Source organism: Nomascus leucogenys, chromosome 17 (assembly GCF_006542625.1).
Source record: "Nomascus leucogenys isolate Asia chromosome 17, Asia_NLE_v1, whole genome shotgun sequence".
In the NCBI taxonomy this organism is placed as follows: domain Eukaryota; kingdom Metazoa; phylum Chordata; class Mammalia; order Primates; family Hylobatidae; genus Nomascus; species Nomascus leucogenys.
Window position 1 is genome coordinate 86,702,784 of NC_044397.1, and position 27,132 is coordinate 86,729,915.

General features: G+C 47.7%; 1 protein-coding gene across 3 annotated transcripts; it reads right to left on the reverse strand.

Moving 5' to 3' along the window:
• Positions 1 to 965: 965 nt before the first annotated feature.
• Positions 966 to 22,074, reverse strand: ETHE1 (ETHE1 persulfide dioxygenase). 3 transcript variants are annotated; one of them, XM_003281186.4, is made up of 7 exons: positions 21,768 to 22,074; positions 21,216 to 21,360; positions 20,901 to 21,049; positions 4,827 to 4,956; positions 2,474 to 2,563; positions 1,625 to 1,741; positions 966 to 1,162 (listed from the first exon to the last, which is right to left on the reverse strand). In XM_003281186.4, exons 1-7 carry the CDS (start codon positions 21,846 to 21,848, stop codon positions 1,110 to 1,112), a joined length of 765 nt encoding a protein of 254 aa, XP_003281234.1. In that variant the 5' UTR covers positions 21,849 to 22,074; the 3' UTR covers positions 966 to 1,109. The 3 variants fall into 3 exon arrangements, with proteins under 3 accessions (XP_003281234.1, XP_030652530.1, XP_030652531.1); XM_030796670.1 differs by having other exon boundaries at positions 21,609 to 22,072; XM_030796671.1 differs by lacking the exon at positions 20,901 to 21,049 and having other exon boundaries at positions 21,768 to 22,063.
• Between the last annotated feature and the right edge of the window lie 5,058 nt (positions 22,075 to 27,132).

A 27,132-nucleotide genomic window follows, 5' to 3' on the forward strand; every position in this document is an offset into this window, starting at 1 on the left:
ATTATGCCAGGTGTGGTGGCACACACCTGTCATCTCAGCTACTCCAGAGGCTGAGGCAGGAGGATCTCTTGAGCCCAGGAGGTCGAGGCTGCAGTGAATCTTGAATGCGCCACTGCACTCCAGCCTGGGCGACAGAGTAAGACCCCATCTCAAAAAAAAAAAAAATGTAGCCAAGATCTACACATGTTGTAAGTGGTAAAATGCAGGCTTCATTCTCTCAAAAGTCCATGTTCTTAACCATTGCGTATACTGTCACTACAAGCCAGGAAGTACCCAAAAGATCATTCTAAATGATACTAACTTTAATGGTGAACACCGATAGGTCACGTGCCAGGCACTCAAACACATTGACTCATCAGAGCATCACAACACCCTATTATTATCCCTTCCATTTTACAGATAAGAAAACTGAGGCCTAGGGAAGTGAAGTACCTTACCCCAGGGCTAAGTGGGAAATGGCTCAAAAGCAAGCCGGTGTTCTAATCCAAGGTGATGAGAAGACCTGCCCCAGATATCTGTGTTTGTTTTTGATCTTGTGAGTTAGAAATCTTGTGGGCTCCCAGGCCGGGCGCGGTGGCTCACGCCTGTAATCCCAGCACTTTGGGAGGCCGAGGCAGGTGGATCACGAGGTCAGGAGATCAAGATCATATTGGCTAACACGGTGAAACCCTGTCTCTACTAAAAATACAAAAAAATTAGCCGGGCATGGTGGCACGCGCCTGTAGTCCCAGCTACTCGGGAAGCTGAGGCAGGAGAATCGCTTGAACCCGGGAGGCAGAGGTTGCAGTGAGCCGAGATCGTGCCACTGCACTCCAGCCTGGGCAACAGCGGGAGACTCCATCTCAAAAAAAAAAAAAAAGAAAAGAAATCTTGCAGGCTCCCTGGCCTCTCTACAGGACCAGAACTCCATCCCTTTTGGCCCAGAAACCCAATTGGTTCCCCCAGAAAATAGGTAGAAGTCAGACTCATGTTAAAAAAAAGTTTTATTTAGGAAGCTCCAGGGGCTGGGGTTCGGGAGTGGGGTGGGAAAGGAGAGGTGCAGTGTCGACGCCGCCCTCTCCTCCCTCCTAGTGCATTAATACCGATGGGAGCATCTGACAGAAGTGAGATCAGGCAGGGGGTGTCTGCACCCCACAGCGCATGTTGGCTGGAACAGCAAAGTCTGAAAGGAAGAAATCAAGTTTAAAACTAAGGGGCCTAGGCAGAGCTCCAGGCCCCACTGGAGACCCAGAAATCCTGGGAACCTTTCCTCTTCAGGGAACTAGAGTTTTCGCCTGAGCCCACTCCTTCCCTCACACTCAGGAGCCCAGGCCCCCAGCCCCTCCCCAGACCAGCCCCCCTCCTCCCTCAGACCCGGGAGCCAGGCCCCAGCCCTCCTCCCTCAGACCCGGAGTCCAGGCCCCAGCCCCTCCTCCCTCAGACCCGGGAGTTCAGGCCCCCAGCCCCTCCTCCCTCAGACCCGGGAGTCCAGGCCCCAGCCCCCCCCCCCCGGGTCCAGGCCCCCAGCCCCTCCTCCCTCAGACCCGGAGTCCAGGCCCCCAGCCCCTCCTCCCTCAGACCCAGGAGTCCACGCCCCCAGCCCCTCCTCTCTCAGACCCAGGAGTCCAGGTCCCCAGCTGCTCACCTATCTGCTGAGGTTTAGGCAAGTTCAGGTTGCCCATGATTTTGACAAACTCCTCACAGCTGAGGGTGAGCCGAGGGTTCAGAGTCCTCTCCTCCTCCACGGTGGACACTGTGAACCCTAGTGGCCAAGGGAGGGGAAGGAAAGTCGAGGAGTCCAGTGCCTCAGGCCTCTCAGAACTACATTCCCCAGGAGGCCTTGGGTGCCTCTCTGGCAGGGGCCTCTCTGGCAGGGGCTCTTCCCAGAATTTTCCTGAAATAGCTTTCCCTCCTCCATGGGCACTATGGGAAATTTAGTTTTCCCCCAGTTCCCTAAGCTCCACAAGTAAGGCCCAGGAAAACCCATGCCCTGCAGAATTCTAGGCATCTGGCAGTCACATGGTTTCTACATCCACACACAGCAGACTCAAGCACTTTATTTTTTATTTTTTTTATTTTTTTTTGAGACAGGGTCTTGCTATGTCACCCAGGTTGGAATATAGTGGTACGATCATAGCTCACTGCAGCCTCAACCTCCTGGGCTCAAGTAATCCTCCTACCACAGCCTCTCAAGTAGCTGGCAGCATGCCACCATGCCTGGCTAATTTTTTGTATTTTGTAGAGGCAGGGTTTTGCCATGTTACTCCGGCTGGTCTCAAACTCACTCCTGGGCTCAAAGGAGCCTCCTGCCTTGGCCTCCCAAAGTGCTAGGATTACAAGCCTGAGCCCCCTTGCCCAGCCTCAAACACTTAATTTTTTTTTGGCCAGAGAAATTTCTGAGACTGGTCGTCTTCATGCCCTACAAGGATTACAGAAATTCACACTCCACTTTCAAAGTTATGTACACCCCACACCTCTTCCAGGAAGCCCTCACCATGGTAATCGTGAGCAGGGTAGATCAGACAGTCGCCTGGAAGTGTGAAGATCTTTTCATGGACCGAGTGGTACAAGGTCTTGGCACAGCCTAGGGAAGGAAAGATCAGAGGTCGGTGGATCAACAGGACAGAAGACTCTAATCCCTTCCTTCAAGAAAAGAGTAGGAGGATAAAATCACTACAGCTAAACCCTCTCCTTCGTGTCCTGCCAATATCCCTTTGTCTAAGTAGAGAACGGGGAAAGGCATTCTAGGCAGATGGAACAGCATATACAAATAACTGAGGAATGGTGAGAAATTCAGCATGGCTGTAAATAGGGTTGGAATGACACCGTGAAGCACCAAAGAGTGTCATCTGTGACCTTGGCTGTCACCCACGGGATGTCAAGTAAGGGTTCTGAACAAGGAAGGTGGACTAGAAGGTAAGAAACTGAAGACAAAGCCAGGTGCAGTGGCTCATGCCTGTAATCCTAGCACTTTGGGAGGCTGAGGCAGGTGGACTACCTGAGGTCAGGAGTTCGAGACCAGCCTGGCCAACATGGCAAAACCCTGTCTCTACTAAAAATACAAAAATTAGCCAGACGTGGTGACCCATGCCTGTAATCCCAGCTATTCGGGAGGCTGAGGCAGGAGAATTGCTTGAACCCGGGAGGTGGAGGTTGCAGTGAGCCAAGATCACACCACTGCCCTCCAGCCTGGGAGATAGAGCGAGGCTCTGTCTCAAGAAAAAAAAAAAAAAAAAAAGAAGAAGAAGAAGAAGAAAGAAACTGCAGACATGAGGCCCAGGAGGAGAGTGTGAAGCCATGGTCCCCACAAGCAGCTCTGAGTCCTAAGTATGGGGCAAACCTCTCTTCCACCTTGCATTTCAGCCTAAATCCTTCAGCTTCCTGACTATACTGCGAATGGATAAGTGGGAGATTGGGAGCCTTGGAAAGAAAAAGACAGAGACTGAGATGCAGAGACAAGGAGAGAGGGAAGAGGGAGGAAGAGGCCTGGGGATGTGGCTTCCCATGGCCATCTCATCATGGCTTCTGTCTTTCCCTCTCATCCAGCCTCACCTCTCCCCATAAGGCAGCTAAATTCCAGGCCTAGTGTTAACCCCACATTCACACACATGCTCAAAGGATGGCCCAACCCTGAGATTCTGAAACTATACTCCCTTTCTATAGGGAAGCTCCTAAATCTGTCTCTAGCAGCTAGACTCCAAATGGATCATTCATTGCTCCCTGGCAATTAAAACTGCTGGCTCTAACAACTTTTTTTTTTTTTTTTTTTGAGATGGAGTCTCACTCTTGTCACCCAGGCTGGAATGCAGTGGCGCAATCTTGGCTCACTGCAACCTCCGCCTCCTGGGTTCAAGTAAATCTCTGCCTCAGCCTCCCGAGTAGCTGGGATTACAGGCACCCACCATCATGGCCAGCTAATTTTTGTATTTTTAGTAGAGACAGGGTTTCACCATCTTGGCCAGGCTGGTCTTGAACTCCTGACCTCATGATCCACCCACCTCAGCCTCCCAAAGTGCTGGGATTATAGGCGTGAGCCACCGCGCCCAGCCCTTTGTTTTTTTTTCTTAGCTATATTTGTTTCTTAGAGAGGGAGTCTCACTATGTTGCCCAAGCTGGGCTCAAATAGGTAACTAACACACCCCTGAATCTAACTGTCCCCCAACAGCTAAGCCCCTGAATCTAACTCTTCCCATACTCTAGAATGGGGGTCCTTAACCCTGGGTACCAGTCCGTGGTCTGTTAGGAACTGGGCTGTGCAGAAGGTGGTGAGCGGTGGGTGAATGAGCAAAGCTTCATCTGTATTTACAGCCGCTGCCTATCACTCCGGTTACCACCCGAGCTCTGCCTCCTGTCAGATCCACAGCAGCATTAGATTGTCATAGGAGCACAAACCCTATTGTGAACTGCACATGCGAGGGATCTAGGTTATGTTCTCCTTATGAGAATCTAATGCCTGATGATCTGTCACTATCTTCCATCTCTCCCAGATGGGACCATCTAGTTGCAGGAAAACAAGCTCAGGGTTCCCACTGATTCTACATGATGGTAAGTTACATAATTATTTCATTATCTATTGCAATGTAATAATAATAAAGTACACAATAAATGTAATGCATTTGAATCCCCAAAACTATGCCCTGCCATGGTCCATGGAAAAACTGTCTTCCACAAAACTGGTCCCTGGTGCCAAAAAGGTTGGGGACCACTGTTCTAGCAGGTAAACTTGAATTTAATACTGAAGTCCCCTAAAAGTCTAATATCCATCCATTCATTCTTGTAACAGATACTTCAACACTTGACACACACGTAACTATGAAGATCTTGGGCTGGATAAAGGAGCTGGTCACCTTGCTGGAAGTCTGTCCGCCCACACCCACGGATCAACAGAGCATCTCCAGTGAAGGCCATGCTGTGGTCATTCAGGACGAAGGTGACACAGCCTGGGGTGTGGCCAGGGCTGGCCCTGGTCTCCAAGGCCTAGCAGGGGTGGAAGAGTACAGAGATAGTCACCAAGAAGCCTTCAAGATGAAACTGGCCCCCAAAGCCCCACCCTACCCCAGGGTCTTATCTAGATAAACATTTTGGTAAAAAATGTAGATTCCCAGGCTGTAATCTTATATTATCAGAGTAAACTCCAAGTGGATTAAAGATTTAAATGCATGAAAAATAAAACCACAAAGCTGTGACACACAACAATAAAAACACAAAAAATATGTGACCTCTGGTTAGGAAGGTGATATGGTTTGGCTGTGTCCCCACCCAAATCTCATCTTGAATTGTAGCTCCCATAATCCCCATATGTCATGGGAGGGACTGGGCAGGAGGTAATTGAATAATGGGGGCAGGTTTTTCCCATGCTGTCTCATGATGGTGAATAAGTCTCATGAGATCTGATGGTTTTATAAAGGGCAATTCCCCTGCACACGCTCTCTTGCCTGCCGCCACGTAAGACAGGCCTTTGCTCCTCCTTCGCCTTCCACCATGATTGTGAGGCCTCCCCAGCCATGTGGAACTATGAGTCCATTAAACCTCTTTTTCTTAGTCTTAGGGATGTCTTTATTAGCAGCATGAGAAAAGACTAATATAGTAAATTGGTACCAGTAAAGTGGGGTGCTGCTATAAGGAGATGTGAAAATGTGACTTTGGAACTGGGTAACAAGCAGAGGTTTGAACAGTTTGGAAGGCTCAGAAGAAGACAGAAAAATGTGGGAAATTTTGGAACTTCCTAGAGACTTGTTGAATGGCTTTGACCAATATGCTGAGAGTGATATGGACCATGAAGTCCAGGCTGACATGGTCTTAGATGGAGATGAGGAACTTTTTGGGAACTGGGGTAAAGGTCACTTTTGTTATGTGTTAGCAAAGAGACTGGCAGCATTTTGCCCCTGCCCTAGAGATCTGTGGAACTTTGAACTTGAGAGAGATGATTTAGGGTACCTAGTGGAAGAAATTTCTCAGCAGGAAAGCATTCAAGAAGTGACTTGAGTGCTGTTAAAAGCATTCATTTCAGTTTTATGTATTCACAAAGATATGGTTTGGAATTGGAACCTATGTTTAAAAGGGTAACAGAGCATAAATGTTTTGAAAATTTGCAGCCAGACAATGTGATAGAAAAGAAAAACCCATTTTCTGAGGAAAAACTCAAGCCTGCTGCAGAAATTTGCATAAGTAACGAGGAGCCAAATGTTAATCACCAAGACAAGGGGAAAAATGTCTCCAGGGCATGTCAGAAGTTTTCACAGCAGCCTCTCCCATCACAGGTCCAAAGGACTAGGAGAAAAAATGGTTTCATGGGCAAGGCCCATGGCCTTGCTGTTTTGTGCAGTCTCAGGACTTGGTGCCCTGCATCCCAGTCGGGGCTAAAAGGGGCCAAGTACAGCTCAGGCCATTGCTTCAGAGGGTGCAAGCCCCAAGCCTTGGTGGCTTACACGTGGTGCTGGGCCTGCTGGTGAACAGAAGTCAAGAACAGAGGTTTGGGAACCTTCACCTAGATTTGAGAGGCTGTATGGAAATGCCTGGATGTCCAGGTAGAGGTGTGCTGCAGGGGTGAAGCCTTCATAGCGAACCTCTGCTAGGGCAGTGCAGAAGGGAAATGTGGAGTGGGAGCCCCCACAGAGAGTCCCCACTGGGGCACTGCCTCTAGTGGAGCTGTGAGAAGAGGGCCATTGCCCTCCAGAACCCATAATGTTAGATCCACCGACAGCTTGCACCATGTGCCTGGAAAAGCCACAGATACTCCACACCAGCCTGTGAAAGCAGCCAGGAGCAGGGCTGTACCCTGCAAAGCCAGAGGGGCAGAGCTGCCCAAGACCATGGGAACCCACCTCTTGCATCAGCATGACCTGGATGTGAGACACAGAGTCAAAGAAGATCTTTCTGGAGCTTTAAGATTTGACTGCCCCACTGGATTTAGGACTTGCATGGAGCCTGCAGCCCCTTCATTTTGGCCAATCAATTTCTTCCATTTGAAATGGATGTATTTACCCAATCCCTGTATCCCACTGTATCTAGGAAATAACTAAACTTGCTTTTGATTTTACAGGCCCATAGGTGGGAGGGACTTGCCTTGTCTCAGATGAGACTTTATTTTGTTGTTGTTGTTTTTTTTTTGGAGACAGAATCTCACTCTGTCACCCAGGCTGGGGTTGAGTGGTGTAATCTTGGCTCACTGCAACCTCTGCTTCCCAGGTTCAACCAATTCTTGTGCCTCAGCCTCCCAAGTAGTTGAGACTACAGGCATGTGCCCCCATGCCTGGCTAATTTTTGTATTTTTAGTATAGACTGGGTTTTACTATTTTGGCCAGGCTGGTCTTGAACTCCTTGGTCTTGATCTGCCTGCCTTGGCCTCCCAAAGTGCTGGGATAACAAGTGTGAGCCACCACGCCCGGCCTCAGATGAGACTTTGGACTGTGGACTTTTGAGTTAATGGTGAAATGAGTTGAGACTTTGGGGGACTGTTGGGAAGGTATGATTGGTTTTGAAATGTGAGGACATGAGATTTGGGAGTGACCAAAGTGGAATGATAGGGTTTGGCTGTGTCCCCACCCAAATCTCATCTTGAATTACAGCTCCCATAATCCCCACAGGTTGTGGGAGGGACCCGGTGGGAGGTAATTGAATCATGGGGGTGGGTTTTTCCCATGCTATTCTCATGATAGTGAATAAGTCTCACAAGATCTGATGATCTTACAAACGGCAGTTCCCCTGCACACGCTTTCTTGCCTGTCGCCATGTAAGCCATGTCTTCACTCCTGCTTTGCCTTCCACCGTGATTGGGAGGCCTCCCAAGCCATGTGGAACTGTGAGCACACTAAATCCCTTTTTCTTTATAAATGACCCAGTCTTGGGTATGTCTTTTTTTTTTTTTTTTTGAGACAGAGTCTCGCTCTGTCGCCCAAGCTGCAGTGCAGTGGTGCAATCTCGGCTCACTGCAACCTCCGCCTCCCCAGTTCAAGCAATTCTCCTGCCTCAGCCTCCTGAGTAGCTGGGATTACAGGCATGCACCACCACACCTGGCTAATTTTTATGTTTTTAGTAGAGATGGGGTTTCACCATGTTGGTCAGGCTGGTCTCAAACTCCTAACCATGTGATCCACCTGCCTTGGCCTCCCAAAGTGCTGGGATTACAGGTGTGAGCCACCACACCCAGCCTTCAGATATGTCTTTATTAGCAGCATGAGAACAGACTAATACAGAAGGGATATTCAAATGTGATACCTAAAGTGATAAATCATTAAGGAAAAGATCAGTCAGAAGGTTCCGAATGGCAGCAGCACCATAAACAAAATCTAAAGAGAACCAACATGCTGGGAAAATATATTTGTAACAGACACATACCACACAGTGGTCAATATACTTAATATACAAACAGATCTTGCAAATCAATTTTAAAAAGGTAAGCACACTAATATAAAAATGGAATACCCAACAGTCATTAAAAGCAGTACTGTTGAAATAAAATTCAATGTTTTACACTTTTAAAAATAAAAAATAGGCAGTGGCGCCTGGCACTGTGGCTCATACCTATAATCCCAGCACTTTGGGAGGCCGAGGCAGGCAAATCACCTGAGGTCAGGAGTTTAAGACCACCCCGGCCAGTGTGGTGAAACCCCATCTCTACTAAAAATACAAAAATCAGCCAGGCATGGTGGCACATGCTTGTAATACCAGCTACTTGGGAGGCTGAGGCAGGAGAATTACTTTAACCCGGGAGGCGGAGGTTGCAGTGAGCCAAGATTGCACCATTGCACTCCAGCCTGGATGACAAGAGCAAAACTCCGCCTTAAAAAAAAAAAAAAAAAAAAAGACAGTGAAAAGGTAGCCCTCAGAGTAGGAAATGATATTTACAAACATAAACAGTACTCCTTCCTTATCCGCAGGGGATACCTTCAAGACCCCAGTGGATATCTGAAACCTCAGATAGTACAAACCCTATAAATACTGTTTTGTTTTGTTTTGTTTTGGACGGAGTCTGGCTCTGTCACCCAGGCTGGAGTGCAATGGCATGATCCTGGCTCACTGCAACCTCCCCATCACGGGTTCAAGTGATTCTCCTGCCTCAGCCTCTCAGGTAGCTAGGATTACAGGTGCCCATGACCATGCCCAGATAATTTTTGTATTTTTTTAGTAGAGACAGGGTTTCACCATGTTGGTCAGGCTGGTCTCAAGCTCCTGACCTCAGGTGATTCACCCGCCTCAGGCTCCCAAAGTGCTGGGATTATAGGCGTGAGCCACTGTGACCGGCCAATACTGTGTTTTTTTTTGTCTGAAGACCAAGAAGGCTACTAAGTGATTACTGAGCAGGTAACATACTCCTATACAGCACGGATACACTGGACATAGGGATAACTCATGTCCTGAGTGGGATGGTGTGAGATTTCATCATGCTACTCAGAACGATGTACAATTTAAAACTTACTAATTGTTTAACTCTGGAATTTTCCATTGAATATCTTCACGCTATGGTTGACCACAGATAATTGACACCATAGAAAGTGAAACCACAGGTAAAGGAGTTGTAGTGGATCCAACAAAGTTCTTGGATCCGGAATATATAAAGATCATCTACAAATCAGTAAGATGGATTCCCTAATAGAAAAATTAGCAAAGACTTGAAAAAAACACTTTGCAAAAGAGGGTGCCCAGATGGAACAAACACATTAAAAGGTGCCTAACTTCATCTGTCATCAAGGAAATAAAAGTAAAACCACAATAGGATGCTACTACACAACACCAGAATGGCTGGAATGAAAAAGATTGATTTGAAGTAACTGAAACTCTCATACACCATGGTGGGAGAGTACACAGAAAACTAACGGGCAGTTTCTACTAAAGCTAAATCTACACATACCCTGTGGCTCAACCCTTGGTATACATGTGGTCCTCAACTTAAGGTGGTCTGACTTATGATTTTTTTTTTTTTAACCAGAGTCTCACTCTGTCACCCAGGCTGGAGTGCAGTGCTGCAATCTCGGCTCACTGCAACCTCTGCCTCCCAGGTTCAAGCGATTCCTGCCTCAGCCTCCTGAGTAGCTGGGATTACAGGCACCCACTATCACACCTGGCTAATTTTTGTCTTTTTAGTAGAGATGGGATTTCACCACGTTGGGCAGGCTGGTCTCAAACTCCTGACCTCAAATGATCCGCTTGCCTCATCCTCCCAAAGTGCTGGGATTACAGGTGTGAGCCAGCCACACGCCTGGCTTTTTTTTTTTTTTTTTTTGAGACAGAGTCTCTCTCTGTTGCCCAGGCTGTGGAGTGAAGTGGCATAATCTCAGCTCACTGCAACCTCGGCCTCCTGGGTTGAAGTGATTCTTGTGCCTCAGCCTTCTGAGTAGCTAGGATTACAGGCACGCACCACTGTGTCTAGCTAATTTTTGTACTGTTATTTAGTAGAGACGAGGTTTCATCATGTTGACCAGGCTGGTCTTGAACTCCTGGCATCAAGCAATCTGCCCACACTGGCTTCCCAAAGTGTTGGGATTACAGGTGTGATGTGCCCGATGACTAACAATTTTTTGACTTTACAATAATGTGAAAGTGATACATTTTATTTCTTTTTTTCATTTTTCTTTTTTTTTCTTCAGTAAAGATGGGCTCTCACTATGTTGACCAGCCTGGTCTTGAACTCCTGGCCTCAAACAATCCTCCCATCTCAGCCTCCCAATGTGCTGGGATTACAGGCATAAGCCACTGCACCCAGCCAAAGGTGATACACTTTCAATAGAAATCATATTCCATGCACCCATACAGCCATTCTGTTTTTCACTTTCAATACAGTATTCAATAAATTACATGAGATATTCAACACTCTTGTATAAAATACAAGGCTTTCTGTTAGATGAGTTTGCCCAACTGTAGGCTAATGTAAATGTTCTGAGCACTTTAAGGTAAAGTAGGCTAACCTATGATGTTTAGTAGGTTAAATATATTAAATGCGGCCAGGCACGGTGGCTCACACCTGTAATCCCAGCACTTTGGGAGGCTGAGGCAGGCAGATCACAAGGTCAGGAGTTCGAGACCAGTCTGGCCAACATAGTGAAACACTGTCTCTACTAAAAACACAAAAAATTAGCCAGGCGTGGTGGTGTGTGCACCTGTAATCCCAGCTATTCGGGAGGCTGAGGCAAGAGAATCGCGTGAACCTGGGAGGCGGAAGTTGCAGTAAGCCGAGATCACACCACTGTACTCCAGCCTGGGCGACACAGTGAGACTCCATCTTGGAAAAAAAATATGTATATATAAAATGCATTTTTTTAAGACGGGGCCTCACACTGTACCCAGGCTGAAGTACAGTGGCGCAATCACAGCTCACTGCAGCCTGGAACTCCCAGGCTCAAGCGATCCTCCCACACCAGCCTTTCCAGTAGCTGGGACTATAGGCGCACCACCATGCCTGGCTAATTTGTTTTTAATTTTTTGTACAGACAGGGTCTTGCACTGTTGTCCAGGCTGGTCTCAAATTCCTGGGCTCAAACTATCCTCCCACCTCAGCCTCCCAAAGTCCTGGGATTATAGGCGTGAACCACTGTGCCCAGCCTATTATTATTATTATTATTTTTTTTTTTTTTTTTTTTGAGATGGAGTCTCGCTCTGTCACCCAGGTTGGAGTGCAGTGGCGCAATCTCGGCTCACTGCAAGCTCCGCCTCCCGGGTTCATGCCATTCTCCTGGCTCAGCCTCCCGAGTAGCTGGGACTACAGGCACCCATCATCACGCCCGGCTAATTTTTTTTGTATTTTTTAGTAGAGACAGGGTTTCACCGTGTTAGCCAGGATGGTCTCGATCTCCTGACCTCATGATCCGCCCACCTCAGCCTCCCAAAGTGCTGGGAGTATAGGCGTGAGCCACTGTGCCCAGCCTTATTATTATTAACTAATACAAAAATATCTACAATCTACTTCAGTTCATAGGAAAGAAAAGTTTTCATAAGACACGTTAAATGACACACCATGAGGAAACAGTCGAACACGTCCAGAATGTGGAATATTTTAGAAGACAGCATGTCAGGAAGCTTCAAAAGTCAATACCCTGGAGGCCGAGCACAGTAGCTGATGCCTGTAATCCCAGCACTTTGGGAGGCCGAGGCAGGTGGATTACTTGAGGTCAGGAATTTGAGACCAGCCTGGTGAACATGGTGAAACCCCATCCATACTAAAAATACAAAAATTAGCCAAGGCTGGGCATGGTGGCTCACGCCTGTAATCGTGACACTTTGGGAGGCCAAGGCAGGCGGATGACCTGAGGTCAGGAGTTCAAACCAGCCTGGCCAACATGGTGAAACCCTGTCTCCACTAAAGATACAAGTATTAGTCAGGCGTGGTGGTGATGTCTGTAATCCCAGCTACTCGGGAGGCTGAGCCAGGAAAATTGCTTGAACCAGGGATGCAGAGGCCGCAGCGAGCCGAGATCATGCCACTGCACTCCAGCTTGGGTGACAGAGTGAGACTCCGCCTCAAAAAAAAAAAAAATTAGCCGAGCGTGGTGGCACACGCCTACAGGGGAGGCTACTGGGGAGGCTGAGGCAGTAGAATCGCTTGAACTTGGGAGGCAGAGGTTACAGTGAGCAGAGATCATGCCACTGCACTCCAGTCTGAGTGACAGAGCGACACTCCATCTCAAAAAAAAAAAAGCAAAAGTCAATATCCTCAGCCTGGGTGACAGAGCGAGACTCTGTCTCAAAAAAAAAAATGGTCAATATCCTGGGGCAAAAGGATATGAAACTGTTCTAGATCCAAAAAGATTTTTAATAAATAAAAAATAATAAATAAATATAAGTAAATAAATAATAAAAAGAAAACAAAACAAAAACAAAAGAAGGAAAAAGAAAACACACACACACACACACACACACACACACACACACACACACGAGACTAAATAGACATAGTGGCGAAGCACAAAGCTCAACTGCATCCTGGTTCCTCAAAACAGCCGTAGGCTGGGCACCGTGGCTCACACCTATAATTACAGCACTTTGAGTCACCGAGAGGGGAGGAGCATTTGAGCCCAGGAGATTGAGACCAGCCTGGGCAATATGGTGAGATCCTATCTCTACCAAAAAAAGAAAGAAAAAAGAAAAAAAAAAGCTGTAAAAATTATTCCTAGGGTAATTGGAGACATCTGAACACAGGCTGAACATTTAATGATGATATAAAGTTACTGTATATTTTGTTAGACGTGACAAAGGTTTTGTAAAAGAGTAAGTCTCAAAGTATAGCCTAGAGAACGCTGACAGTCTGCAAGATCAAAACTATTTTTGGACTTTTTGCCCATTTTCACTCTCATTCCCCAAAAACATTTGGGGGAGGGAGGGGCGGTTCTAAAAGTTTCATGACCTCTAGTGACATAATTGCTCTGATGGCTGATGAAATTTGTGCTTGTGTATTCTTTTTTTTTTTTTTTTTGAGACAGTCTCGCTCTGTGGCCCAGGTGGGAGTGCAGTGGCGCGATCTCGGCTCACTGCAACCTCTACCTCCTGGGTGTTCAAGTGATTCTCATGCCTCAGCCTCCTAAGTAGCTGGTATTACAGGAGCGTGCCACCATGCCCGGTTAATTTTTGTATTTTTAGTAGGGACGGGGTTTCACCATGTTGGCCAGGCTGATCTCAAACTCCTGACCTCGGGTGATCCACACACCTCGGCTTCCCAAAGTGCCAGGATTACAGGCATGAGCCACCGCGCCCGGCCTGTGCTTGTGTATTGTTATATTTTGTACTATTATTTCCATGTAGATTTAAAAAAATTCAAAATAAGAAATTGTGGGTGGGGAGCACATAACATCTTGACCTAAAGCAGCCTTCATTGTCCCTGAAACTTGTCAAGTGATTTCCGCAACAGCCCAGCCTGCCTAACCCCAAATTCTTTCAACAAATTCATTCTTCCCTTCTGTGATGCATCATGTCCATGACACATCCCCAGAGCTTTTCTTTCATCTGTTCCCTGCAGCAGCTAAACCTGAAACCACCCCCACCAAAGAAACATAACCCAGAGGGGATCCTATAAAGCATTCAGCTTGCTGGCCTTGGAGTTCCCACGGCCTACACTGCCCCCTGGTGGCAAATAAGCTCTCAGCTTCTTTTCCATTTGGTTCCCAAGTTCTTTCCCTTCATTACTCAAAACTATAGTAAACCCCTCTTATCTGCCTGGGATACATTTCAAGACCCGGAGTGGATGCCTAAAACCGCAGATGGTACAGAACCCTACACACTATAATTTTTCCTATACATACGCACCTATGATAGAGTTTAATTTATAAATTAGGCACACTAATAAATCAATAATAGCTAATAATAAAATAGAACAATTACAGCAAGGCATGATGGTGCATGTCTGTAGGCCCAGCTACTTGGGAGGCTGAGGCGGGAGGATCGCCTTAGCCAGGGTTCAATACCAGCCTGGACAACATAGCGAGACCCCATCCAAAAAAAAAGAATAGGTCAGACACAGCAGCTCAAACCTGTAATCCTAGCACTTTGGGAGATCAAGGCAGGTGGATCACTTGAGGTCAGGAGTTTGAGACCAGCCTGGCCAACATGGTGAAACCTCATCGCTACTAAAAATATTTTAAAAATCAGTTAGCTGGGTGTGGTGGCACTTGCCTGTAAACAAGAGAATCGCTTGAACCCAGGAGGCAGAGGTTGCAGTAAACCGAGATTGTGCCACTGTACGTCAGCCTAGGCAACAGAGTGAGACTCCATCTCAAAAGAAAAAAAGATGGAGTGATGGATGGGTAGAGATGTACACCGTAAAAAAAAATTTTAAGCCTGGTCCAGTGGCTCACTCTAATCCCAGCACTTTGGGAGGCCAAGGAGGGAGGATTGCCTGAGCCCAGGAGGTCGAGGCCAGCCTGGGCAATATGGCAAAACTCTGTCTTTACAAAAAACACAAAAACTAGCCAGGAGTGGTGGTGCACACCTGTAGTTCCAGCTATTTGGAAGGCTGAGGCAGGAGGATCACTTGAGCCAGGAGGTAGAGGCTGCAGTGAGCTATGATTGCACAACTGCACTCCAGCCTGGATGACAAAGTGAGACCCTGTCTCAAAAAAAAAAAAAAAAAAAAAAAAAAAAAAAAAAAAAAAATTCAGCTTTTCTCTATGCTTGAAATTTTTCATAATAAAATGTTGGAAGAAAAATTACTTGTTTCACAAGTTTAAAAGGAGGAAGTATTGAAACCCACACTTGAGCCACATAAGAATCAATGGTGGAGCTTTTAGAACATGCCAATTCCTTGTGTCCACCCAGAACAATTAAATCAGACTCTCTGATTCTAAGGGACCTGGGGGATCAGTGTTTTCAGCAGTACTTCTCTAAGCCAGCATATTTAACAGGCAAACCTAACTTTCTGATTCGGCCGCCCTGTGGCAGCTAAGATGTTCACTTCTCAATCATTGTTTATTAAAAAAAGAAAACTCGGGCCAGGCGCGGTGGCTCACACCTGTAATCCCAGCACTTTGGGAGGCTGAGGCGTGCAGATCACTTGAGGCCAGGAGCTCACGACCAGCCTGATAGTATGGCGAAACCCCGTCTCTAATAAAAACACAAAATTTAGCTAGACGTGGTGGTGTGCACCTGTAATCCCAGCTACTGGAGAGGCTGAGGCAGAAGGATCACCTGAACCCGAAAGGCAGAGGTTGCAGTGAGCCGAGATTGTGCCACTGCACTCTAGCCTGGTCGACAGAGTGAGGCTCTGTCTCAGAAAAAAAAAAAAAAAGAATTGCTCCTGTTTTGGCGATCCACAGCCTTGTAGCGTCATCATGTATTAAACAGTCCCGTGCTGTGTACTTTGTCCCCTGCCTTGTGGCGTCATCATGTATTAAACAGCCCCCTGTGGTGTATTTTGTCCCCTGCCCTACACCCCTGCTGTCTTTTGTGCACATGAGCAAGGGTGTCTCTGGGCTTCACACCTAGAAGGGGAACCTCTGGGTTGGAGACCCTGAGGGCAGCCAGCTAATCCTTGAAACAGCCTCAAGAGGAAGGTGCTGTGATAAACCCTGTGTTTTAGCGCAGGGAACTGAGGCTCCCAGAGGGAGGCAGAGGTTGCAGTGAGCCGAGATTGTGCCACTGCACTCCAGCCTGGGTGACAGAGTGAGACTCTGTCTCTAAAAAAAAAAAAAAAGAAAGAAACAAAACTCATTCTACAATGAAACCACTTAAATTTGTCCCACCTTTTATATAAGATGAACAACCAGTTCAAGAAACTGGGAGTTTCTATGAAAGTTAAACATTTGTTGACTCAGTGACCCAGCAAGTCCAACCCTTAGAATTCAGGACAATGTTCCCCAAGATATTAGCAGAAGAATCTTCATAGCAGCATTATTCGTGGTAGCCAAAAACTGAATAATCAGAAGGAAAATGGGATGTGGTGGCTCATGCCTGTAATTCACTTTGTACTTTGGGAGGCTGAAGCAGGAAGATCGCTTGAGCCTAGGAGCCACCACAACCTGCCCATTTTGTAGGGCAAAAATTATGGCCAGTGGACCAAATTTGGCCTGCCACCTGTTTTTGTAAGGCCTGTAAGCTAAGAATATTTTTAACTTTTTTTTCACATTGAAAACTACCAAAGTAACATGTAAAAACTAGATGGGGCTCACACCTGTAATCCCAACACTTTGGGAGGCTGAGGCAGGAGGGTTGCTTGAGGCCTGGAGTTCAAGACCAATCTGAGCAACACAGCAAGACTCAGTCTCTACAAAAAATTTTTTAAAAATTAGCTGGGCATGGTGGCACATGCCCATAGTCCCAGCTTTTCAGGAGGCTGAAGTGAGAGGATCACTTGAGCCCAGGCGTTGGAGGGTGCAATGAGCTATGCTCATGCCAGTGCATACCAGCTTGGGCAATAGAACAAGAGCCTGTCTCAAAAAAATTAAAAAAAAAAACCTATATGAAATCCAAATTTTATTTTTTATTTTTTATTTTTTGAGATAAGAGTTTCACTCTTGTCACTCATGCTAGAGTGCAATGGCACCATCTGGGCTCACTGCAACCTCCACCTCCCAGTGGAGGTTCAAGCAATTCCCCTGCCTCAGCCTCCCGAGTATCTGGGAATACAGGCACACCCCACCACGCCCAGCTTATTTTGTATTTTTAGTAGAGATGGGGTTTCACCATGTTGGTCAGGCTGGTCTTGAACTCCTGACCTCAGGTGATCTACCCATCTCAGCTTCCCAAAGTGCTGGGATTACAGGCATGAGCCTGGCCTGAAATCCAAATGTAGAGGCCACAAATAAAGTCTTATTGGAACACAGCCATGCCTATTCATTTATGCAGTGCCTGTGGCTGCTTTCATACCACAATAAGAGAGCTGTGTAGCTGTCACAGAGACCCTACTACCTGTAAAAACTGAAAATATTTACTATCTGGTCCTTCACAGAAAAAGGTGGCCAACTGCTGCTCTATAGCAATAAGAAGGAAAGAACTCCAAGTATAAACCAACATCATGCAGAGTGGGAAAAAAGCCAGACACAAAAGAGCACACTGTATAAGTCCTGTTTATAAAGTCAGAACAGGCAAAACTGGCCTGTGGTTAAATGCATCAGAAGAATGGTGCCTTGGGAGGGCGGTCATTGGCCAGAAAGTGAGGCAAGGAAGCCTTCTGGGGTGATGGGCAAGTTCTGTATCGGGATCTGGGTAAGTACTCATGCACATATATAATATGTGGACTCACTTCATTCCATGAATGTTAACAACTCGGTTTTGTTTATTTGTTTGTTTTTTGAGATGGAGTCTCGCTTTGTCACCCAGGCTGGAGCGCAGTGGTGTGATCTCGGCTCACTGCAACCTCTGCCTCCCAAGTTCAAGCAATTCTCCTGCCTCAGCCTCCTGAGTAGCTGGGACTACAGGTGCCCCACCACCATACCGCTTAATTTTTGTATTTTTAGTAGAGACAGGGTTTCACCATGTTGGCCAGGCTGATCTCGAACTTCTGACCTCAAGTGATCCGCCCATCTCAGCCTCTCAAAGTACTGGGATTACAGGCATGAGCCACCGTGCCCGACCTTTTTTTTTTTTTTTTTTTTTTTTTTTGAAATAGGGTCTTGCTCTGTCACCCAGGCTGGAGTGCAGTGGCGTGATCACGTCTCACTGCAACCTCCACCTTCTGGGCTCGAGTGATCCTCCCACCTCAGCCTCCTGAGTGGCTCAGACTGCAGGTACATGCCACCATGGCCTGCTAACTTTTGTATTGTTTTGTAGAGACAGGGTCTCGCCATGTTGCCCAGGCTGGTCTTGAACTCCTGGGCTCAAGCAATCCACCCACCATGGCCTCCTAAAGTGCTAGAATTACAGGCGTGAGCCACCACACCCAGGCTAACAATTCATTTTTTTAAAGTAGAAGGAAAAATAAAGGAGAGAAAAATGGACGCCCATCTCCAAAATCTCAGACAAGCCAGGCCTGGTGGCTCATGCCTGTAATTCCCAGCAATTTGGGGAGGTCGAGGCGTGCAGATAACCTGAGGTCAGGAGTTTGAGACCAGCCTGGCCAACATGGTGAAACCCTATCTCTACTAAAAATACAAAAATTAGCCAGACATGGTGGCACGTGCCTGGAATCCCAGCTATTTGGGAGGCTGAGACAGCAGAATCGCTTGCGCTCAGGAGGCAGAGGCTGCAGTGAACTGAGAGCTTGCCATTGCACTCCAGCCTGGGTGACAGAGCAAGACTCTGTCTCAAAAAAATAAATAAAAACGTGGCCGGGCGCAGTGGCTCATGCCTGTAATCCCAACACTTTGGGAGGCCAGGGCGCGTGGATCACCTGAGATAGGGAGTTGGAGACCAGCCTGACCAATATGGAGAAACCCCGTCTCCACTAAAAATACAAAATTAGCTAGACATGGTGGCACATGCCTGTAATCCCAGCTACTCAGGAGGCTGAGGTTGCGCTAAGCTGAGATAGCGCCGTTGCACTCCAGCCTGGGCAACAAGAACAAAACTCCATCTCAAATAAATAAATAAATAAGTAAAACAAAAAAAAATTAGCTGGGCTTGGTGGCTCATGCCTGTAATCCCTGCTATTTGGGAGGCTGAAACAAGAGAATCACTTGAACCCAGGAGGTGGAGGTTGCAGTAAACCAAGATCGCACCACTGCACTCTAACTTGGGCAACAAAGTGAGAGCCTGTCTCAAATTAAAAAAAAAAAAAAAAAAGTTGCCTAAGGCTGAGGGGGGAAAAGGGAAGGACACGGGTGATGGCTAAGGGGTGTGGGGTCTTTCTGGAGTAATGGAAACATTTTCCAATTAATGGTAGTAATGGATGTACAACTCTGAATATACTAAAAGTCATTGAATTGTGCACTGGAAATAGATAAATCATATGGTATGTGGGTTATATCAATAAAGCTATTAAGCCTGGGCAACATAGTGAGATTACAGCTCAACAAAAAATTAAAAAACTAGCCAGGTATGGTGGCAGGTGCCTGTAGTCCCAGCTACTTGGGAGGCTGAGGCAGGAGGATCACCTGGGCCCAGAAGGTCAAGGCTGCAATAAGCTATGATCCCACCATTGCACTCCAGCCTGGGTGACAGAGCAAGACCCTTTCTCAAAAACAAACAAACAAACAACAACAACAAAAAAGGGTGGGCGCAGTGGCTCATGCCTGTAATCCCAGCACTTTCAGAGGCCCTGTAATCCCAGCACTTTAGGAGGCCAAGGTAGGAGGATCACTTGTCTCCAGTAGTTCAAGACCAGCCTGGACAACATAAGAAAACCCTGTCTCTACAAGAACATACATAAATTAGCCAGGTGTGGTGGTGCATGCTTGTGGTCCCAGCTACCAGGGAGGCTAAGGTGGGAGGATCACCTGAGCCTGGGAGGTCAAGGCTGACTGCACTCCAGCCTGGGTGACAGAGACCCAGTCTCAAATAAAAAAAAAAAAAAAGAAAGAAAAGAAAAACACTGAAGCTAAATCTACCATAGCTAAACCCTTCGTTCATTTCAAGACATGTTTGTTAGCACCTATTATGTACAATGTACATACATGTACAATGTATTTTTGCCTGCTTCCAGAAAAAGGCTTGAAATAAAGCTTCTATAACCATTGTAGCTAAACTCTCTTCCCACACACAGCCCTCATTTCCTCTAAACACTCTGACTCAAATGAACTGTCCCTATTTGGCAAAACTCTGTAACCTGGAGGCTGTCTTCTGTCACCTGACATTCTGTCCCCAAAGTCAGCCAAACTTTATTATACATCTTTAGCAATTGATCAGAAAAATGCCCTGCCAGCTGTTTCCCTCTCTCTGAGGGCAACTCCCCTGGCCCTCCCCCCATGGCCTGGTTGCAATTACGGCCGGAAACCCGCTGGTGCCTGTGGCAAAGAAAGTGAGGAAGGCAGGAACCTTTAGAACTTCCCAGTGTGAGGCAACGGCAGGGCTAGGACTAGGGTGAGGCTGTTGGTGCAAGATTTAAGGAGGCGCTCACTCACAGGTGCGGACCCTGCTCTTACAGGACCCTGAGAGCGAATGCCTCCTTAAATGTTGCACTCCAGGGTCCTCACAGTCCTTATCCTAGTCCTGGGCTCCGGGTTCTAAGCACCCAGATGCTCCTTCCTCAAACGGAGGTTTCCGCAAGACAGGACTGGGTCTCTTTCCTTCTCAGCCCTGCCCTCAGAATTCCAGCCCCTTAATCAACTTTTATGGAGATGCATGCCAGGCCAAAGAGCTGCCCCTAAGCTTTAGGAAGGAAACTCCTTAAATGCTGTTGACTTAGGAGTTCCGCCAGTGCCCCACCTGCCCAGAGCCTCTTGCCCCAGTGCCCCACCTGGGTTTATGGTGCCCCCCTCCCAGAAATATGAGCTCAGGGGTCAGAAACCCAGGTCCTGAGGTCCCTCCTCCCTAAGGACTCAGGATCCCAGGCCCCCAGGCCCCTCTTCCCTTAAGTTTAAGGAGTCCAGGCCACCACCCTCTTGGGGACCCAGCACCCAACTCACGAAGCGCCCGAAGCGGATGGAGTCTCCATCCTCAATGTGCAAGTCAGCCTGGGCCCCACTAAGGCGGGAGATGACAGACTGGCAGCCAGGGAGGAGGGAACGGAGCAGCCCCGAGCCTGTAATGTGGTCCGCGTGGCAGTGGGTATTCACTGGGAGAGAGAGGAGGGACAGGTCCAGGAGGGTACAGAAAGGACCTGGGAGTCCCAGCCCAGATCCTTCTCCCTCAGACTCAGGAGTTCAGGTCCCCGGCTTCCCATTCCACTGACGCTGCAGCCCAGCGTCGCTGGGATCGAAGAGTTTGGTCCCCGGACTGACCAGCATACAGCAGCCGCAGCCCCAGCTCCTTGATCAGCTGGGCATCCCGAGGCGCTGTTTCCAGGACCGGGTCGATCAGAACGGCCTCCCGGGACTCTCTGTCACCCAGCAGGTACGTGTAGGTGCAGCTCACGGGCTCGAACATCTGGGAACGGGGGACCCAGGTGAGAGCGCAGACCGGATTTCCACCCACTGCAGGCCAAGTAGTCCAGACTGACTCTATCCTCTTCCTAAGATCCGGAAGCAGAAACCCCAGCCCCCTCTTTCCGCTGGAGCCCCACTATCAGAACAAGAGTTCCAACTTTCTAACATCCCAAAATCAGGGTCCCCAGCACGTTCTTTCAGAGGACCCAGGGGTCCGGCCCCAAGCCCAGAGGTCCCCAGACCACTCACCTTTAAAGGACCCAAGAGTCCAGCCCTAAACCTCCACCCCGCTTTCCGCAAGATGCAGGCGTGGGTCCCCCGGATCTCTCCCTATTAAGAGACCCCAGAGTTCCGTCCTTGCTGCCGCCTAGCGCCCAGTAGTCCCCTCCTAGGTCCAGCCACCCTCACCTGCCGCAGGAGGATGGGGGCTCCAGACCCGCCGCGCTGGCTCAGCTGCCGCCGGGCGACCCTCAATACAGCCCCCGCCATCGCGCCCACTGCGGGGTCAGGAATGAGCCGAGGCCGAGCGCCGGCAGGAGCCGGGCGCTACGGCACTGACCCGGGGAAGGGCGGGGCGGGGGCGGAGCACGCCTTAAAGGGGCCACGGACGCCTGGGGCGGAGGGCGGGGGACCGCCGAGCGGGACTGGGGCGAGGGCGAGACCTAGGAAGTCAGAGTGCAATGCCTGGACGCTCTGAGATCCAGAGAAAACAGAGAACAGGGAGATAATCAAAGTGCGAGGGACAGACGCTCAGAGACACACAGACATACTCATGTAGGAACACAGATAGGGAGAGAAGTAGAAACCCAGGGAGAGGCCCCAGTACACTCATAGCCTCGGGGCCGGTTTTTTCCTTTTTCTTTTGTTTTATTTTGAGACAGAGTCTTGCTCTGTCACGCAGGCTTGGGTGCAGTGACTCGATCTCAGCTTACTACAGGCTTAAACTCCCGGGTTCAAGAGATTCTCCAACCTCAGCCTCCCGAGTAGCTGGGACTATGGCACGTTGCCACCACACCCGGCATTATATATATATATATATATATATATATATATATATATACACACACACACACATATATATATAGATACTCATATATATATACACACATATATATACTCATATATATATACACACATATATATACTTATATATACACACATATATATACACATATATACACATACATATATATACACATATATACATACATATATACACACACATATATACACACATATATATACATATATACATATATACATTATATATACACATATATACATATACACATATATACCCATATATACACATATATACATATATATGCATACATATACATATACATACACATATATATACATATATATATACACACACACGTAATTTGTTTTTTGCAGAGACAGAGGTCTCACTATGTTCCCCAGGCTGACCTCGAACTCCTGAGCTCAAGCGTTCCTCCCACCTTGTCCTCCCAAAGTGCTGGGATTACAGACGTGAGCCACCGTGTCCCGTGGGGCCGTTTTCTAGCAGATGGTAGGATAGTCATGGTTAGAAAAAGATGTTCGGTTCTGGGAGGCAGAGGTTGCAGTGAGCAGAGATGGCGCCACTGCACTCCAGCCTGGGCCACAGAGGAAGACTCCATCTCAAAAAAAAAAAAGATATTCGTTCGGTTCCAGGTCATTAATATCTTGAAGGACTTTTGAGTGGGTGCCTGGTTACCAGAACAACACTTGATCCCATTAAAGTTCATCCAGAAATTGCATAAGCATTTTATCAGGAGTGTTTCTCTCTTTCCAGGAAGAAATCTTAAAAAAAAAAAAAAAAGATAATTTTGCATTATCTCTTGAATAATCAGATTGGGGATTATTCATCTTCTGTTGGGGTGTGAACCTCTGAAAAGAGCTTTTGTTCATTTACACCAAGGACCTGGGGCTGAGAAACTGTCGTCTCAAGTCATGAGCTGTCAGTCTGCTCTTTGTAATCGTAGTAGTAGTGAGAATAGGACATCCCACTCTCATCTGGAGGATCTATGTCACTTTGTGACATCAGAGCAGCCTTGATTTCCAGCCTAGGGGCAGAGCTTTTTTTTTTTTAATTTTTTAAATTTTTTGTAGAAACAGGGATCTTGCTATGTTGCCCAGGCTGGTCTCCAGCTCCTGGCCTCAAATGGTCCTCCCACCTGGGCCTCCCAAAATGCTGGGATTACAGGTATGAACCACTGAGTTATCCTGTCCCACAGCTTCTGAGGAGGGGTTTCCTGCAACAACATTTATCTTAATTCTGGAGTTTCCAGGGAATGGTCCCTGGAGCTATTTTCAGAGCAGGCCCTGTGTGAATGCCTTTACACAAAAAAGGCCTGCTTTTCCTTAAGCCTATCAAATTGCTTCATTAAAATTTTATGTGGCCAGCTGGGCACGGTGGCTCACGCCTGTAATCCCAGCACTTTGGGAGGCTGAGGCGGGCGGATCACGAGGTCAGGAGTTCGAGACCAGCCTGACTAACATGGTGAAACCCCATCTCTACTAAAAATACAAAAATTAGCTGGGCGTAGTGGTGCGCACCTGTTATCCCAGTGACTCAGGAGGCTGAGGCAGGAGAATTGCTTGAACTCGGGAGGTGGAGGTTGCACTGAGCTGAGATCGTGCCACTGCATTCCAGCCTGGGTGACAGAGAGAGACTCCATCTCAAAAAAAAAAAAAGTATATGGCTGAGCTCATGCACAGGCACTTTGAGCACTTTGGGAGGCGGGCAGATCACTTGAGACAGATCACTTTGAGACAGCCTGGCCAACATGGTAAAACCCCATCTCTACTGAAAAAAAAAAAAAATACAAAAAATTAGCTGGGCATGGTGGGGCATGCCTGTAGACCCAGCTACTTGGGAAGCTGAGGCATGAGAATCACTTGAACCCAAGAGGCAGAGGTTGCAGAGTTTGCAGTGATCCAAGATTGCGCCTCTGCAACATAGCAAAACCCTGTCTGGGCAACAGAGCGAGAGTGTCTAAAAAAAAAAAGGCCAGGCGTGGTGGCTCACGCCTGTAATCCCAGCACTTTGGCAGGCCGAGGCGGGCGGATCACGAGGTTAGGAGATTGAGACCATCCTGGCTAACATGATGAAACCCCGTCTCTACTAAAAAAAATACAAAAAATTAGCCAGGCATGGTGGCGGAGGCCTGTAGTCCCAGCTACTCGCGAGGCTGAGGCAGGAGAATGGCATGAACCCGGGAGGTGGAGCTTGCAGTGAGCCGGGATCATGCCACTGCACTCCAGCCTGGGCGACAGAGAGAGACTCCGTCTCAAAAAAAAAAAAAAAATTCCAGGTATGAGGTCTCATGCATGCCTGACTCAAGCTAGACAAAGCTGAGGACCCAGAGGTGACTCAGTCTGGCTGGTAGGGGAGAGAGGTAGGGACAGCAGGTCTGACACAGGGAGGTGTAGGGATTTGGGGAGCTCAGGGGAGGGAGGAGCCAGGGAAAGGAAGACCCTCAGGCACTCCTTACTGAGAGGGTCCCCCAAATAAGAACTTCTTGCCCCTGGCACCCTTTCCCGTTGTTTTTGCAGAATTTCTAGACCATTTATTTGTCCTTTGAAGACACACCCTAGGTGGGGTTTATAGGTTCAGCTGTGAGATGTTCTAAGAGTTAGACTTGGCTTCATCTTTCTCAGCTGTAGGACCTTGGGCTGAAAACTTATCTTCTTCTGGGTTCCAGTTTTCTTATCTACAAAATGAGGTTGAAAATAGTTCAATAGCCTGCCATAGCACAGGCTCTCAATGGGAACTGCCCATCATTATTTTGTCACTATCCTTGACTCCTTCCTACCCTTGCCACCTCCACCCACTTCCAGGCCCTGCTGAGTTAACCTCTCTTTCTTTTTCTTTTTTCTTTTTTATTCTTTTTTTTTTTTTTTTTTTTTGAGATGGAGTCTTGCTCTGTCACCCAGGCTAGAGTGCGATGGTGCAATCTCAGCTCACTGCAACCTCCGCCTCCCGGGTTCGAGAGATTCTCCTGCCCAAGCCTCCCAAGTAGCTGGGATTACAGGTGCATACCACCACACCCAGCTAATTTTTGTATTTTTAGTAAAGATGGGGCTTCACCATGTTGGCCAGGCTGGTCTGGAACTCCTGACCCCAAGTAATCCACCTGCCTCAGCCTCCCAAAGTGCTGGGATTACAGGGGCGAGCCACCGTGCCCAGCCAGATTTAACCTATCTTAACCAGGCCACTTTTCCGTTATCACACCCTCTGCCCCATTCAAGGGGCAGCAAAGCATAAATGCAAATTGTCTGGACTGCAGGGCTAGGCTGAGGGATTCAAATCCTGGCTCTGATACTTCCTGGCTGGGATGACCTTCTCCTCCACACTTCATTTTCCTCCTCTATACAAGGATGATAGTAGTGCCTCCTCTCAAAACGTTGCTATGGGGATTAAATATATTAATGCACATAAGGACAGTTTCAGTGTATAATAAGTGCTAGCAATTAATACTGTAATTAATATATAACAATACCCTCACTGGTCTTCTGGCTTCTACTCTGCCTTCTTAAAATCATGGTTCTTGAAAATAGCTGTGGCCCTAGAGGCTGGGCGTGGTGGCTCACACCTGAAACCCCAGCACCATGGGAGGCCAAAGTGGGCGGATCACCTGAGGTCAGGAGTTTGAGACCAGCCTGGCCAACATGGTGAAACTCCATCTTTACTAAAAATACAAAAAAAAAAAAAAAAAAAAAAATTAGCCAGGCATGGTGGCGGGCGCCTGTAATCCCAGCTACTCAGGACGCTGAAGCAGGAGAATCACTTGAACCTGGGAGGTGGAGGTTACAGTGAGCTAATATCTCGCCACTGCACACCAGCCTGGGTGACAGAGCGAGACTCCGTACAAAAAAAGAAAGGGATGGGCATGGTGGCTCACCCTGTAATCCCAGCACTTTGGGAGGCCGAGATGGGTGGATCACGAGGTCAGGAGATCGAGACCAGCCTGGCCAACATGGTGAAACCCTGTCTCTACTAAAAATACAGAAACTAGCTGGGTGTTGTGGTGAGCGCCTGTAATCCCAGCTACTTGGGAGGCTGAAGCAGGAGAATCGCTTGAACTCGGGAGGCAGAGGTTGCAGTGAGCCAAGACTGCGCCACTGCGCTCCAGCCTGGGGGACACAGCGAGACTCCATCTCAAAAAAAAAAAAAGAGAGAGAGAGAGACCGAAGTGTCACTTCAAACTAATACAATGTGTGGAGCTCATTTAGATCTTGAGTCAAGCAAATCAAGTGTAATAAAAAGATATTTATGAGATATGATGTTTGACATTTAGCTTCAGAATCATTTGGGAAGAGTGGATGGGGGTAAATCAAACAATACTGGTCATGAGTGAATAATTATTTAAAAAAAATTTTCTTTAAAAGATATGGGGTATCGCTCTGTTGCGCAGGCTGGAATGCAGTAACACAATCATAGCTCATTGCAGACATGAACTCCTGGGTGAGTCCCCACTCCCTACCCCAGTGAAATACCTGGGACTACAGGCTGCCATTAAGCCAGTCTTTTTTTTTCTTTTTTTAAGATGGGGAGGTGTCTTACTATGTTGTCCAGGCTGGGATTTTTGTTTGTTTGGGTTTTTTATTTTTTTGTTTTTTTGAGACGGAGTCTCACTCTGTTGCCCAGGCTGGAGTGCAGTGGCTTGATCTTGGCTCACTGCAACCTCTGCCTCCCAGGTTCAAGCCATCCTCCCACCTCAGCCTCCGGAGTAGCTGAGATTACAAGCGTGTGCCACCACACCCG

Excerpts from the sequence above, each read along its gene's own strand:
- ETHE1 (XM_003281186.4), bottom strand. The coding sequence starts at position 21,848 with ATGGCGGGGGCTGTATTGAGGGTCGCCCGGCGGCAGCTGAGCCAGCGC. Across the intron at positions 21,361-21,767 it reads CCCCCATCCTCCTGCGGCAG|ATGTTCGAGCCCGTGAGCTG; the intron begins GTGAGGGTGGCT and ends CCCCGTTCCCAG. Across the intron at positions 4,957-20,900 it reads CCATCCGCTTCGGGCGCTTC|GCCTTGGAGACCAGGGCCAG; the intron begins GTGAGTTGGGTG and ends CACCCCTGCTAG.